This window comes from Eptatretus burgeri, chromosome 2 (assembly GCF_056783735.1).
Source record: "Eptatretus burgeri isolate ZD-2024b chromosome 2, Ebu_testis_v1, whole genome shotgun sequence".
NCBI lineage: Eukaryota > Metazoa > Chordata > Myxini > Myxiniformes > Myxinidae > Eptatretus > Eptatretus burgeri.
The window spans coordinates 133,497,514-133,514,014 of NC_140962.1; the positions used below are offsets into that span (position 1 = coordinate 133,497,514).

The window sequence follows — 16,501 nt, forward strand, 5'->3', positions numbered from 1 at the left end:
TAGTGATGTTGTAAAATTGCTGTATATATATGTATATATATATATATATATATATGTATATATATATGTATATATATATATATATATATATATATATATATATATATATATATTTGCATCACAGAGCATTTCACATGAATACACATCTGAAGTACCATGGCAATATTAAACCCATCTTACGACATACAATATATCCCTGCACTTGCACTTTGCTGAACTAAAAGAAGCACTGGGATAATCTAAAATACAAGTCTGAGATGTGGTTTTTGTTTAATATAATTGTTTTTTAATTGCAATCATGTACGTAGATTTCAAATTTTTATTGTGGTCATGTTCCTTTCGAATAGGTATGATGCATGCAATTGAACATTGTAATTGAACCCAAATCCAAAATGAGGTGTAGCTAGGAAGAGACTTGAGGAAAAGGAACAAACCAACATGTAATTTGTTCACAAGGACAAAGGTTTAGGCCTGCAGGCATTTCAGCAACAGAGTTGCTTTCATTATGAGATTATGCAAGCTGCATGCTGAGGTGAAGAGAGAAGAAGAAGGGTCGGGGGCACAACATTTTTTTCTTGGCTCGGGGGCACAATGCTGGATGGAGAAGAATAAAATGGAACTTAAAAAAAAAAAAAAATATATATATATATATATATATATATATATATATATATATATATATATATATATATATATATATATATATATATATATATATATATATATATATATATATATATATATATATATATATATATGAAGTCAAGGTTCACGTTAAAACTGGAACACAGAACAGATCAGGACACAACACAACAAAAGGAACGAGAAAGCATTTGGAAATGCAAAGCCCATCCGCTTTGTATTCAGACTTCCTCTTCCATTTGCTTTGACCTCTTGACCTTTTGACCAAATTATTAATTTATCTTCTCCATATTCTCATAATAAAGCTTTGTTGAAAATTTGATGACAAAAGCTCAAATGGTAAAAAAATCTACGTCTTACAAAAGCTCAAATGATAATTAAAATTTCAGGTCAAATCGATGAAAATTGATGACTTTATGTGACTCTGACCTTTTGACCTTTTGACCAGATTATTAATTTGTCTCCTTATTATCCCCCCCCCCCCCCCCGGAGGGAGGGAGCGGGATATTGTAGTCGTCCGGTTTGTTTGTTTGTTTGTCTGTCTGTCTGTTAGCAACTTTACGGCAAAACAGCTTTAGCAAACACTATCAAATTTTATCCACAGGTGGGCAATGAACCTTGGACGACCCCATTAACTTTTGTGTCTAATTGGATCAAAGGTCAAGGTCAAGGTCACGAAAGATCAAAATCGTTTTTCGCTCATAACTTCGTCAAAAATGGTTTAATTGACTTCAAACTAAGACTAAAATATTCCTTATTCTATTCCTTATAATCAACATTCAGATTAAGAATGTATCAAGTTTAAATGTGATCCCCAAAATAGCTTTATGCCTTAAATGGGTGGGATTTGTTGTGCCTGGCAGCACTTGTTATCATAATTAAAGGTTTGTTGAAAATTTGATGACAAAAGCTCAAATGGTAAAATGTTATGGCCCAGACAGACACAAAGATGCACGTGCGCGCGCACACACACACACACACACACACACACACACACACACACACACACACACACACACACACACACACACACACACACACACACACACACACACACACACACACACACACACACACACACACCGTCCATCATTGATTGACGAATGCAAAACACAATCTCCCTCTGTGTGGGTGACAGGCTAATTAGAAAGAGAGGGGAAACACCAACAGCAGGACTGAAGGACAAAATAGATGGAGACTTGGAAAAATAAGGGATTTGGGTAGGATGAGGGATAGGGGAGGATGAATGGGTGGACAAGATGGATACAGAAGAAAACTCTCAGGAATGAGAAACTGGAAATTTGGAAGGAGGTTGGCTTGGGGGTGATTATTGTTATTGAAAATAATAATAATAATAATAATAATAATAATAGCATTCATAAAACTAGTGCATGCCCGTACGTGCGTGGCCGTACGTGCAAAAAAAAATAAAACCTTTCAAACCGCATGCCAGAAACAACTACACAGGCCGTTCCTTCGCTCTCACGAAGGTACATATTTTCCAAGAGGTACACGCAAAGGTACATAATACCAGCTTCCAAGAGGTGGCGTAAACCACGCATAAATCAATTCCGCATAAAATAAGACCAAGAGCCAATGGGAAAAAGAGGGTTAGGTTCTGCACTCAGTCCTCGCATATAAACTCACGCGTCTGCATATACTACAGCAGTTTATGGAAGTCTGACTGACAGGATGTGTCTGCCACACACGATCCGGTCAGTAAGCCAGAAACAGATCTCAAGAGGTTTTTAATTATCAGAAGCATTTTACAGCATTCTAGGCAAAAGCAGCATGCAAGCAGGCCTCCCCAACCAATCCTCTTCAATACCACACATGTGTGTGTTATGTTATGTGCTTGTCAAAGTATGGTTTTGCGATTGTGCTTACTCAGTATAGGCCTTAAGGCTAACTATGGTCATGCGCCACACATTTATTACGTATGCAAGTATGGCAGAACTTTTGACTCTTCGAGTCATACCATGTCAGTACAAGACCCTTGCTCGGATCTCTTCCCAACCTTCTTTCGGGTCTCCACTCACCCCTTCCAACCTTCTTATTCCAGCTTCGTTTTATCCGCTCCCACCCCACCTGTGCATACGTAATAAATATATGGCCTATTAATTACTTAATCATTCCTCGTAATAAATTATCATCGAGAACTTAGTCATTTTGCCTGTTTGAAGATAATGTTGTGTACACTTTTTGAGTCCCCCGGACTCTGTATAAAATTGATTGATGAATTTTGTGTGGACACTGGCGTGAAAACGGGAAAGCGGGGGTGGGGGGGGGCGAAAAGCACCTCAATGGATAGGTTATGAGCTGTAGTTGTGCACCTTGACACTGTTTTTTTAACAGACATGAAGATGCGAGGAAAAAACGGTATTTTTAATCGCGCTAATATATTATATTGCGAGACGCCAACCATGATGACGCTGCTAAACATACCCTTATTTCTGTGTTCCCATAATGGCCTTTAACAACAAGAATGAGAGCTTCATGGTCCTAGGGGACTCCTATGTTCAAAAGAACATACCCTTGTCAAATATTTGTCATATTTGTCAAATAATTTCATCATTCACCACCAATCAAAACCATGCATTACCGCATTCTTTCCACAAATTCATTACCACTGTTTACAGCTGATGATTCAGGGAATAGATGGCAGTTGGGGATTGAATGGGGGTCACAGTGAGATGACAAAAACTCAGATTGGGCTCAGGAATACAAAAGCCATCAACAGTCTGTAACTCGACTTTGAGATATGATATAGCTATTAATCCAGCCTGGATTGATGTATAACATAGAGTTTAATTACCAGTTAACGTATTAGATGGCTTTACTTCCTGATTCATTTCAAATGTTGAAAACATTGTCCTGCCTCAGTGTAGCCAACATGTCCTTGTGCCTCACTTTCCCTGTGTCATCATTTCACCTGATTGTCCATCATTGAACATTTTCTTTTGTCCCCCATAAAGATTCAAAGCATTCATACTTTGGGATCCCTTCTGTCATATTTGACAACTTCCTATCTTCAGGATTTGCAATGATCTGAAACAAATGCCGACAACCATATCTTCTCAAGTCCATCAAATGTTCTTGCCCTTTACACCACTTTCCCCACACCCCTCCCTCCCCCGACCCATTTTTCTGCCCCCTTCTTAGAACCACGAATTTGGAGATGACAAAATGTACGAGGAGAATTGTTTGGAGGGGTCTGGAAGTGGTCGGATACCAAGTCGCAGCCCCTCGCTTTCCACATGCAGCGGCGGTGTAACCGGCACCTGCTGCTCTCGGAGGTCAAATAAGTCTTTGCGACTTCCCAACTCGACGCAAGGAGGAAGCCGAGGAGACAGCATCGCCGGGAGTCGGGGAGACAGTGCCCAGGAACTGAGCACCATCCAGATCCGCTCACTGGAGAGACCATACAGGTACGATATTGATGGGGAGTGGGTTTGTCTACTGCCATAGCATTTGAGGGCAATGCTAAGTGAAGAGGTAAAAAACAAGAAGTTGGATGTGAAGATTGAGATTCATTCATAAAACATTAGATTGATTTTCTCGAGTAGATTCTACAGGAAAAAAAAAAAACACTTTCATTACACTTTTTAATTTGCTTTGTGAATGTTCAAATTATTTCAGTTACTTGTATTAATATTAGTAGATTAAGATGTTATTGCTGGCAGGAAAAAAATGTATGACAAGTATAGAAAAGGAGTCGTATGGCTTTTATTGTACATCCACTCAAACCATCACAAGAAGGTTCTTCATATAACATCCCAACACTGTCTCTGTTAGCTAGTAGTCCTTGATTACACCTTGTAGAGACCTATTCAGGTCAGGGCGGGTCTGGTAGCATGTGCCGGTGTAGCGCGTCGCTGTGTCCACTGTCCGCCAGTCCTGGGAATCCCCCAGGTAGATGCCTGGCCCATTCCCATCTTCTTGAGATGCCGATGCCGATCTCTTTGAAACCCCTCCCCTTCAAATCCCAACACATTTTACTTCCCCTTTGTATACATGATATAAGCTCATTACATAAGAGAATAGAGCACATATCCAGTTGGACATGATAATATTAAGAGTTGCGAAATCAAGCTCATAATTTACCTTTTATTTTAAGTCTCGGCGAGCTATCGACGGCACCCAGACCAAATTCCAAATTCCTGCTCTAATCTACATCAGTGGCCGAGCTGCGCCCCTTGCAAATGATGCTACCTCACAGCCATGTGAAACATGAAAAAAGACGAAGACCTTTAATCTTTGTTGTCAAATTACCTTGTGTTCTCATCTTGAGCTGTTTAAAAATATATAACAGAGGTTTATCTTATTTACTGAATACTTATTGAGCACACCTGAAGACTGATGTTGCAAGCTGAAATTGACATTGCAAAATCAGAAGGGAATTTCAACCATTGACGGCGAAATCGACCGTTGGGATTTTTTTTTTCCATCACAATGATCTTGAAATCATTTATCTGAAAGGTGAGAGCACAGTGTTTCTGAGATGCTCACCATGCATGCTGAGCCTCAAGCAAGATAGAAGCTGTCACATGGGAGGAGGAGAGGAGTAAATAATGTGCTGTGATACTATTTTACCTGTACAATGTTCTTATTCCAGATACTTAAAACTGAAGGCATCACCTACTAGCATATCCACTAAATAGGCAAGTCTCAGATCTTAAGTTTGCATCACCGAATGGTTTTCATCCAGGACTGCAAGCATCGTTCACCCTTTGTGAAGTCTCCTCCCAATGGCATCATGTGACTCGGTCAACTTGCCCATGCAAGGTATATCAGAATGGCACTTGCCATGTAATTATGTTGAACAAAATGAAGGTTGCAGTAAGGGTTTCCGTTCTTAAGTTGATCAGTGAGAGATATACACTTCCAGCCTCTTCCACAGCGACCGATTATCCTACCTTCAAGTACCTTTATAACTCCAACCTAACTGCACTGCAGATGCCCTACCACTGCTTCTTCCTCATCATAATAATATTAATCAGAAACCTGTCATCTTATTGCATGTTTTTTAAAAAACTCCTAATTCCTAACGAAACATATCATCATAATCATCATCATCATCGTCATCCATCCCATGACCTAATCGATCGTAGGGACGCCACTCTAACATGTCAATGGGTAAATCGACTCGGTTGTGGCCACATCCTCTCCCAGCCAAGTTTGGGCAGGATTTTAGAATTTGGCAAGAACGCCAGCAATTGCTACACTTCGTCAAAGACACCAAGGTATCTTTAGCGTCCACCAGCAATCAAATGTATCACACAGGTCTCTCTGAAGAAAGCTGCATAAAGCAACCATGAAAAGCTACGCAAGCTAAGCCCTTTGCTGTTTCAAACACTACCTGGGTTCCTCCACAGCTCAGATATTCACAAGTGGTACATACATAATAATCCCAATGCGACATGCCCGCTCAGCCGCCAGACCGGTTTCATCACTTATTAGTGAGTCGGCGGCGACACTGCAGACAGAAACAAACACCACCAAGGCTCCCAATCATGTACCACATGCAATGTCAATTGCAGTCAACATATAAATGAAAAGAAGACGCAATCACTTCTCTCACCTGTCACTGGAGGGAATAACCCTCCAGTTGGAGTTGGCCTTGGATGCCATAAATAAATTGACCCGTCCCATGCTCTTCTAACTGAAGGAAAATGCATAAAGTAACCATGAAAACACTTCAACAAAACAAGGTATGGTTTGGCAAAGAAAATTGGAGAGAATTGGATGAAAATGAGCAACACAAGGTAAGCCCTTTGCTGTTTCAAACTCTCCCCAAGTTCCTCGACAGCAACAAAACATTCACAAGGACTACATACATGAGAATCCTAATGCTACAAACCCCCTCAGCCACGGGACAGGTTTCATCACTTATAAGCAAGTCATCAGTTATGAGTGAGAGATGTAATTGGGTCTTGCTTTCATTTACATGTTTACTGCTATTGACATTGTACATGGTACATGCTTGGGAGCCTTGGTGGTGCACACTTCTGTTTACGCTGTCACTGATCAGGTCAGGTCAGATATGGGAGCATGTGCCAGAACAGCGCATCGCTGCGTCCACTTTCCGCCGGTACTCCAGGGGCCTCCGTCTGGCCTTCCCCCAGGCAGATGCCAGGCCCATCCCCATCTCCTTGAGATGCTGGTCAACTTGCTGCAACCAGGAGGCATGTGGTCGGCCCATTGGCCTCCTCCACTCACGAGACTCCCTCGCTGAGAGAATCTGGTGAGCAGGATCAGCATCAGGAAAACGAGCCACAGGTCCATACAGCCGCAACTGACGCACACGGACCATGCAGGTAACAAATCTCATCCGAGTCTCTCTCAGCAACCGCTCGTTGGACACAAAATCTGACCAGCGACAGCCAAGGATTCTCCGAAGAGACCTGGTTCCAAAGGAATTAAGTCTCTGTCTCAGATCCTTGGTCAGAGTCCAAGTCTCACATCCATAGAGCAAGACTGGAAGTACCAAGGACCTGAAGACTCGGACTTTCGTCCTCCCGCACAGGTACCGGCAGCGCCACACCCCATGATCCAGTGAATCCATGACTCCCCAGGCCCGACCCAGACGTCTATTGACCTCTGACTCACAGCCAGCAGAGACATGAATATCACTGCCAAGGTAAGTGAATCTCTCCACGACCTCAACATCCTCACCAAAAACAGACACAAGACAGAACAGCAGCATCCAAGATGCCATTGAAAGCCTGGATCTTAGTTTTAACCCAAGAAACCCGAAATCCCAGCAGCTCCGACTCCTCATTCAGCACCTCGAGGCCCCCCAAAAGGATATCTAAAGTCTCCGCAAAGATGACTGCATCATCTGCAAAATCAAGGTCCGAGATCTTGACATTCCCAAACGATGCACCGCAGCTTGATCTTTCCGACATCCTCCCTAAAATCCAGTCCATACAAGTGCTGAAAAGTGTGGGGGCCAGTACACAACCCTGATGAACTCCAGTAACAACTGGAAATAATTCAGAGATGGTACCACCACACTTCACAGCACTCTCAGTACCGGAGTAGAGTTCAAACATCAGATCAATCAGTTTTGGTGGCACCCCACGAAGACCAAGAATCCTCCAGAGGGCAATCCCGATTCACTGAATCGAACGATTTACAGAGATCAACATAGGTTGCAAGCAGCCCCTGCCAAAACTCTCGTCTGCGTTTGGTGAGGACACGAAGAGCAAGGATACGGTCAATCGTTGACCTCTTTTGGTGTAAAGCCTGACTGCTCTGGACGCTGGTGCTCAAGCAGATGGTGGCGAACCCTATCAAGAATTATCCGAGCAAAGACCTTGCCCGGCACTGAGAGCAGTGTTACCCCTCGGTAGTTGTTGCAGTCTTGGCAATCACCCTTCCCTTTCCAGAGAGGGACAACAAGGCCCCTCTTCCAATCAGTTGGGATGATGCCTGTGTTCCAGGCAGAGCACAAAACTGCATGCAACGACACGAGTGCAGCATTTCCACCAGCCTTGAGAAGTTCAGCATGGATGCCACAGATCTCTGGAGCTTTACCCCGTTTCAACCGGTTCACCACAGCCCTCGTTTCCACAAGCGAAGGTGGACCACAGTTGATTGGAGGGTCAGCAACAGGGATTGTAACACCCTTGACGTCCATCTCGACAGCTGGTGGATCAGCTTGGTACAACCGCTCAAAGTAACCGGCCCAGCGGGCCTTCACTTCAGACTCCTCTGTCAAGAGCCTACCACTCTCTACTTTCACTGCAGTGCTCCCAGGGATGGGCTTGGATGAACGCAATGCGCGAATTCCCCTGTAAGCGGGACAAGAATCACCTGTCCACAGGTGATGCTCTACCCCCTCACAGATTCCTCGCACATAGGCCTCCTTGTCCACCCTTAGTGCACGTACAATTTTACGCCTCAGCTCCCTGAACAGCTAAGCTCTGCCATTCAGCCTGGCCCTGTGACTCTGGTCAATGGTATCCAGTGTCCCTTGAGAGACAAAATTCTTCTTTGCGCTGCGATGAGTTCCAAGACATCCACCGGCAACATCAAGGACGGTGGTCTTGAAGGTACTCCATAACTCTCCAGGACCCCCCAAAGCACCCAGACACCCCAAATGTCCACTCAGCCTGTTCGCAAACTCCTCAGCTACTCTCTCATTCTTGAGCTTGCCAACATCCAGCCTAGGCTGGGATGGTACCATTCTCCAGGATTTAAGGTGCAGCTTTAGAGTTGCCACAACAAGCCCGTGGTCAGTATTGAGGAACTGAGCACTCCGGTGGACCTTGCAGTTCTGGATCATCCTCCAGCGACCATCAACGAGGACATGGTCAATCTCCTTTACCACACCACCAGCGTTGGAATACCAAGTCCAGTGATGAGCTTGTGGGCGCTGAAACCATGAACCAGCCACCCTAAGTCCATGACTTCTTGCAAAGTCAAGGAACTTAGTGCTATTCTGGTTCATAGTTCCTGACCCAAGGGGACCAACACATGTCTCATAACCATCCCTATCAGTTCCAGTCGATGCATTGAAATCCCCCAAGACTAGAAGTGTGTCTCGTCTGGGGCACTGATCAACCACAAACTCGAGCGTGGCGTAGAATGTGTCCTTCACGGTAAGGTCACTCGCCTCAGTCGGAGCATAGACAGAGACCAGGGAAATGACACCTCAGGAGTGACGAATCCTTAGTCTCATAATACGCTCGTTGACCGGTGTTACCTCAATTATCATTGGGGTCAGCTTATTGGACACAGCCACAGCAACTCCTTGAGTATGGTAACCATCAGAGTGACCAGACCAATAGTAGGTGTAACCACCCACCATTATCTCGCCGCAATCCGGTCTCCGAACCTATAAGGTCTCCGAACCTATAAGGTCTCCGAGTCAACATATAAATGAAAAAAAGAAGCAATCACTTCTCTCACCTGTCACTGGAGGGAATAACCCTCCAGTTGGAGTTGGCCTTGGATGCCATAAATAAATTGACCCGTCCCATGCTCTTCTAAAGGCCCTGTCACACCTTGACGATTTCGCCAACGTATGCCTGACATATACAAAATTGGGCTAAAACGCCAGCACACGTCGAATACGTTATGGGTAAGTTTGTATACGTTAAGAGCACGCTGAAAAACACTGCCATACGTCGTAGTACGCTGGCTTTCGTCGTTGTACTTTGCGGTTGTCCTCAAATTTTAGCATGCTTGAAATTTTACGACGTATGCCAGCGTATGACTCACACATTCCGCTACGCTGGCCATAAGTTGTAGGCACGTTATGCGATCGTTGACACACGTTACTTGTAAGTTACTCATAAGTCGAAACACGTCGAGGTAATGATTAGCGTTCCCGAAACTTATTTATAACCTATGAGTAACGTGCTTTGAACCTATGTGTAACGTACCTCCAACGCATATTGACGTATGTAGACGTATTTGATTGACGTCTTCCAGACGACCACAGAACTTACTGAACGTGTTTCTAATTTATAGCTACCGTATAATGGCGTATTGGCAGCGTTTAAAAAAAAAAAACAACAACAATAACTTCCGATATTTCGTCACGTGCCATTACGTCACGTCCGATTGCCTCTTCAGTTTGCTCATGTCTTATTCTTAGTTCCTCCTCTGTGAATATTTTCTGTTTGAGGATATTGTCACGTCGACGTCGAAACTTAAAAGCATATGTCCGAATATATTTTAAAATTCGTGATAGACTAAAAAAAAACAGCAACAACAACTTCAGATATTTTGTCACGTGCCTTCACGGAGCCAAGGAGAAAAAAAGAAAATGTGCCTTGACGGAGAAAATAAGTTTCGGGTACGCTATACATTACCTCGACGTGTTTCGACTTATGAGTAACTTACAAGGAACTTGTCGACGTGTGTCAACGATCGCATATCGTGCCTACAACTTATTCCCAGCATAGCGGAACGTGTGAGCCATATGGCGAGTACGTCGTAAAATTTTCAGCATGCTTGAAATTTCACGACGTACTAAACGTACCACGAAATATGACAGCGTACTTCATCGTTTTTCAGCGTGCTCTTAACGTATACACAACTTACCCATACCGTATTCGACGTGTGCCAGCGTTTTAGACACATTTCTCATACGTCGGCATACGCTGGCTAAATCGTCAAGGTGTGACTGCGATGTTGACACTTCCAATTCTCAGGCGGTTATGATTTAAATCGGCGTGCGGCAGGTTTTTAACAGGCTACGCCACGAGTTCGTCAGCGATACGTGCAGCGCGCTATGCCTAAGTTAAACTATCGTTGGACAGAGGTTGTGAACGCCGACAACAGGCAAAGCATTCGTTGGTATAAGTTATCTATAAGACAATGAAACGTTCTGTGCCCATTACTAATATGTTATGCATACGACCAACATGTTATGAATACGACCAAAACTTTTTTTAAAAAGCATCAAAATTTCAGCGTACGCCAACGTTTTACATACATTTTTATACGTTGCCATTGCTGGCTAAATCGTCAAGGTGTGACAGCGCCTTAACTGAAGGAAAATGCATAAAGCAACCATGAAAACACTTCAACAAAACAAGGTATGGTTTGGCAAAGAAAATTGGATGAAAATGAGCAGCAACACAAGGTAAGCCCTTTGCTGTTTCAAACTCTCCCCAAGTTCCTCGACAGCAACAAAACATTCACAAGGACTACATACATGAGAATCCTAATGCTACAAACCCCCTCAGCCATGGGACAGGTTTCATCACTTATTAGCAAGTCATCAGTTATGAGTGAGAGATGTAATTAACCTCCGCCATCGAAGATGGATGGAGGTTACTGTTTTCACCCCTTTCTGTTTGTTTTTTTGTTTGTTTGTTTGTGAACAGTATTACAGAAAAACTCCTTGACGGATTTCGACGAAACTTGGTGGGGGGGGGGGTTAGGTCTGGTCCAAGGATCATGACATTAGATTTTGGACTTGGTCCAAAATCCAATATGGCGGCCATTGAAAAAATATTAGAATTTTTTTTTTTTGCATTTCTACATGTTTTAAGTGATTTCCAACAAAAAAACATGCCAAAATTATAATTGCGGCTGACTTTGGAACTTCAGGTGGATATACCCACGTAAAATCAATTTCTGTCTCAAGGAATCTAGTTATGACGAATGAATTGAGTATGTAAAAGTTAAAAGTAAAAGGGAAAGTTGCAAACTATAACTCTGTGAGCACTGTTGACATCAAATTGAATGAATAGGGTATCAGGTTCACTTGAGTGACCTAGCAGTATTGGCGGCGGAGGTTTTGCACTCTACCGAGTGCTCCCCCTCTAGTTGGGTCTTGCATTCATTTACATGTTTACTGCTATTGACATTGTACATGGTACATGCTTGGGAGCCTTGGTGGTGCACGCTTCTGTTTACGCTGTCACTGATGATTCACCAATAAGCGATGAAGCTGGTCCTGCGGCTGAGGGGGTGTGTGGCATTGGCAATGAGAATAAAGTCAGTAACCCATGTGTGGAGTTGGCCTTGGATGCCATAGACAGAGAGTTTAGAGAGCAAGGCGGGGCTGCCAGACTGTGTAGAATGTTCGAGATATGTCCAGAGAGATGCCCTGATCTCATTTCTGATATTAAGTGCCTCCATCCATTGTTGGAAGAGTAGAAACATCATGTCCAAGGTATAGTGACCTGGTCTGAATCCGAATTGATGATTCGAGATGAAGTCGTTGGAGAAAAGGAATGACTTTATGTCAATTCTAATGATGGAGCCATGAGCTTGCTGATGATTGGAAGTAAAGTAATAAGTCTGTAGTTAGAGTGATCCATTTTCGCACCTTTTATGTAATGTGGTGACGTTGGCTGACTTACAACTTCCAAGCTGATGGAATATGACTTTGAGCAAATGAACGGGTGAAAGGGCAGAGAGATGAAGAAACAAGAGCAGCAGAGTAGGTTTATAGGACATGTGAGATGATGCTGCCCAGTCCAGTGGCAGACTCAGAGTCGAGAGTTGTCAGAATTGGGTACAGTGGATGCAGAAAGTGAGGGGTTTGGGACACAAGATTCGGAATCAAACAGATAATTGAGGCATTCAGACTTCTCACGCGCAGAGTCGGCTGTGGTGGCATTTGAAGATGGAAGGGGAGAATAGTCTGGGAGCCCACTGAGGTTTAATCATAATTTTTGGTGCAAAAGGTTTGGGATGCGGGATATACCCATGGGACCCGTGAGAGTCTGGGAAGGCGATTATTAAGTGTCGTGTATGGTGCGTGTGGTTGTCAGCACCACCTGGATGAACAGAAAAATCACTTTTAATCATAATTTTGAGTGCAAGTGCAATTCAAGCATGGATTGACAGATAATTATGTACTGATTATAAATCAGCTCCTTAACAATAAAATCCATGGTGCATATCAAATTAAGAACACCATTAATTAGCATCAATTAGCACTTTTAATCATAATTTTGAGTGCAAGGTTAAAACAAGTGCCAAAGTGAAGAGCACAGTGATGCTAAACACAATCAAGTGCTTAAGAACGATTCTTATGGTGCTTTCCGTGCTTAAGAACGGGTCAAAGGTCACCGTGTCAATGTGTGCCTCCCTGTGTGGTGGTGGTCGTATGGCAGCTTAGCTGCCAGGGTAGCTATCATTTCTTGAAGCGCGACTGTGTCGCTGATGCAGTGCCCCTCGACCAGTACACACACTGGAACTGGTACTCATTTCGCCGACCTCGGAAGGATGACAGGCTGAGTCAACCTCCTGGTGTATTGTAATTCAGCGGCCGACGGGGCTTGAACTCAGGACCCTAGGATTCCAAGCCGCCACCCTAACCACAAAGCCAACACCAGGCTGCCTCCCTGTGTGAACGATGCTTAGGGAAATTTCAGCACACGCATGAATGGGTTTTGGTGTTTTCTTGGAAGTCATGCATAAGAATGAAAGCGTGTCTGTCAGCATGCTGTGTTCTTACGTAGCTACTTAGGCTACCGTTGCTGCGCTGCCTATATATGACGTATAACGCTATTGTTGGCGAAGGCCAGAATGGGACCACACATCGTGCCGGCCGGGTATGCATCATCATGTCCAACAAAAAGGATGGTAAGTTTTCTATATTTCTCGTCAAAAATCATTTTTGGGCAATAGCTGGAGAAATCTACTATGGTAGTCTTAGTCAAATCTGGACAGGGGGTCTGGAGGGGGTTGGGGTCAAAATAACCCGGAAGTAGAGCAGGCGCTTTTATGAACGGCGTCTGCTCTATCCCCATACAGCCATGTCACGGCCCTGATCTCAATCCTTGTCTCTGTGAACTTCTATTGATGAATTATTATACATGTTTCATTGATTTTCATGTTAGGATGCCACGGCATCCAGGATACAGGCAATGAGTCTGCCAGAACACCAGATCACCCGGCCGATACGTCACACGAGTCGGCCGTTACGTCACACCATATGGCCGATACGTCACACGAGTCGGCCGTTACGCCCCACCATATGGCCGATACGTCACACGAGTCAGCCCTTACGCCCCACCATATGGCCGATACGTCACACGAGTCGGCCGTTACGCCCGACATCCAGAATGAGACGCCACGTGGTAAGCAGATGACACTTTATACACAATGTCAGTTGCATATTCTGGATCCTCGATGAAAATTGACTCATGTGAACTCGTATATACTTCGTCTATAACTTCCACACAATTCCTTTGACTACCCATTATGATGCGGCCTTCAACTGTTAATGTTCATCCATCTCTCACGCTACCTTTTGTCACTGTTAATATACTGTAATTGTTGAGCTGAGATTAGTGAGAAGTCTCGCTTTTTGTTGCAGACACATCAGACACGAATGCTGCAAAACGCTGCATCCTGCACATCGATTAGAAAGGCAAGGCATCAAGTGAGGGCATACTGTCATTTAACGCTGATCAGTGGGCCGTAGTACAGAGAACATCCATTATCCATGGAGAAAAGCAGAACTTTTTCACATCTCGGTATTGTAATGTAATCAAATCACTACCAAGTGAACCCACAGAAACTGATGGTTACCACAGTCGATGTTACAAGAACATCACTGCAGTTCCTCAGAGGACTGTGGTGATGCCACCTGCCAATCTGGCCCCCAAACCTCTTTTGCGGTCTGCTGTAGAACCTCATTCGCCGATGGCGTCGACATCAGGAATATTTCCAAAAGAGTGTGTAATGTGCAGCAAAGAGCGCAAGAATAGAAAGGGTCAAATTGAGGTAACCGGTGAGTGTCTCACCAAACACACCAAAACTAAAATCAAGGAAGCCGCACAGATCTTAGGAGATGAACAGCTGGTAGTTAAATTCTCCGATGTAGACTTCGTAGTAAAGGAGGTTCGTTAGCATCATAGCTGTCGGAAGGATTTCTTGGCTGCGGCGTCCAAGGCAGCTTTGAAGAGTGAACGTAATAGCATGGGTATTGATATGATTAGTTTCTATATTGAGCAGTCCGTAATCCAAAACAAACGACCAGAATTGCTGACGTCTATATATGCTCGGTACGTGGATATGTGTGTTGACGTCGATGAGAAGCCACTACAGACCGCGCAATACCTGATGAAGGTGATCATGAAGAAATTCGGCGAACGTTTAAAGGCGCAGTGCCCAGTAGGTAAGAAGTCCGGCGTAATTTTGTACACCGCCGACATGGCCGATGATGCTGTCCGTGTCGTGTACGACTCCGCGGCCACACCAGAAGGTACGATGACAAAAGCAACATTAATCCTTCGGCAGCTCATCAAGAATGTGCCAAACAGAGTTTCCTGATTCTCCAACGTTGAATGATCTACACTCATGTGCAGCAATTCCACCCGAATTACTGTCAACATTCTTCAGCGTACTATATGGTGGACCAAATCCAGATCGTCACATGGAGAGTTAGACTATTCTCCTAGTCAACAAGTCAAGATTCCCTGTTTGTGGTGGGAAGAGGAAACGTGAAGCCAAAAAAGCACGTCGCTCTTGGTATCGCTGTGAATTCAATTCAATGACAGGGAGCAAACAGCTCGTTACCATGCTCAATTGATTTGGGCACTGTCTGAACTGCTCGGCTGTTGAAGAACTAGAAACAGCTGTGGGATACGCCATCCATGAAAAAGAACAGACATGTCCCGACAGCACCGTCCCGAACCTGCCTACGGGAGTAGCGTTTGATAACTTCGATGAACTGTCAAACATGTTGTCCAGGGCAGACACCTTACATGACACGATGGGAATATTGTACCAGGTTGAAGGCAGCGCATCATGTAATGCAACACCTGATAATCTGCAGTGCGCAACACAGCCATCTTCACAACTGTCGTCACGACAGCGCAAATCAAGAAAGAGAAAACGAGACGTCAATCAGCTGTCACTTGAGCCATACCGGAAGATACCGAAGATGTCGGTCTTCAGCTACAATGTCGCGGATATATGGAATCAGCAAGACGTAAGCAGGAAAGGACGGAAGTTGGATCTTCTTTGGCTCATGCATCACGCACTGCAAATCGAGAATATTCCAATGTGGGTTGGTTTCAACTCCAAGTTCTACGTCGCCAACCTTCCAAAACAGGTGGTACTATACATGGGGAACATCCAGGAGCTGATCACTGCCCTGGCAGTTGTACGGGAGACCATGAAAAGAGCTCAGAAATGTGCCCACGAATGCAATCAGAAATACGCCTTCCTCATGTATGACCTGAATGCAGCCAAACCGGCTCTCCAGAAACAGGTAACGGAAAGTCCCCAGTACGACAACATATTTATTATGCCAAGTGCTTTCCACATTGAGATGGCATTTTTCAAGGCAATTGGCAAGCTCATTGCAGAATCCGGCAGACCGAAGATGCTGACAGAATGCGGTGCACTCGCACCAGGATCGTTGAGAGGATTC

General features: G+C 44.1%; 1 protein-coding gene across 1 annotated transcript in view; it reads left to right on the plus strand.

Moving 5' to 3' along the window:
- Positions 1-16,501, plus strand: part of LOC147033189 (A-type voltage-gated potassium channel KCND2-like) — an 813,677-nt gene that overhangs the window by 784,431 nt on the left and 12,745 nt on the right. Inside the window, exon 5 of the mRNA XM_085871312.1 lies at positions 3,805-4,070. Coding sequence (XP_085727438.1) covers positions 3,805-4,070 — 266 coding nt within the window. The remainder of the gene's footprint in view (positions 1-3,804; positions 4,071-16,501) is intronic.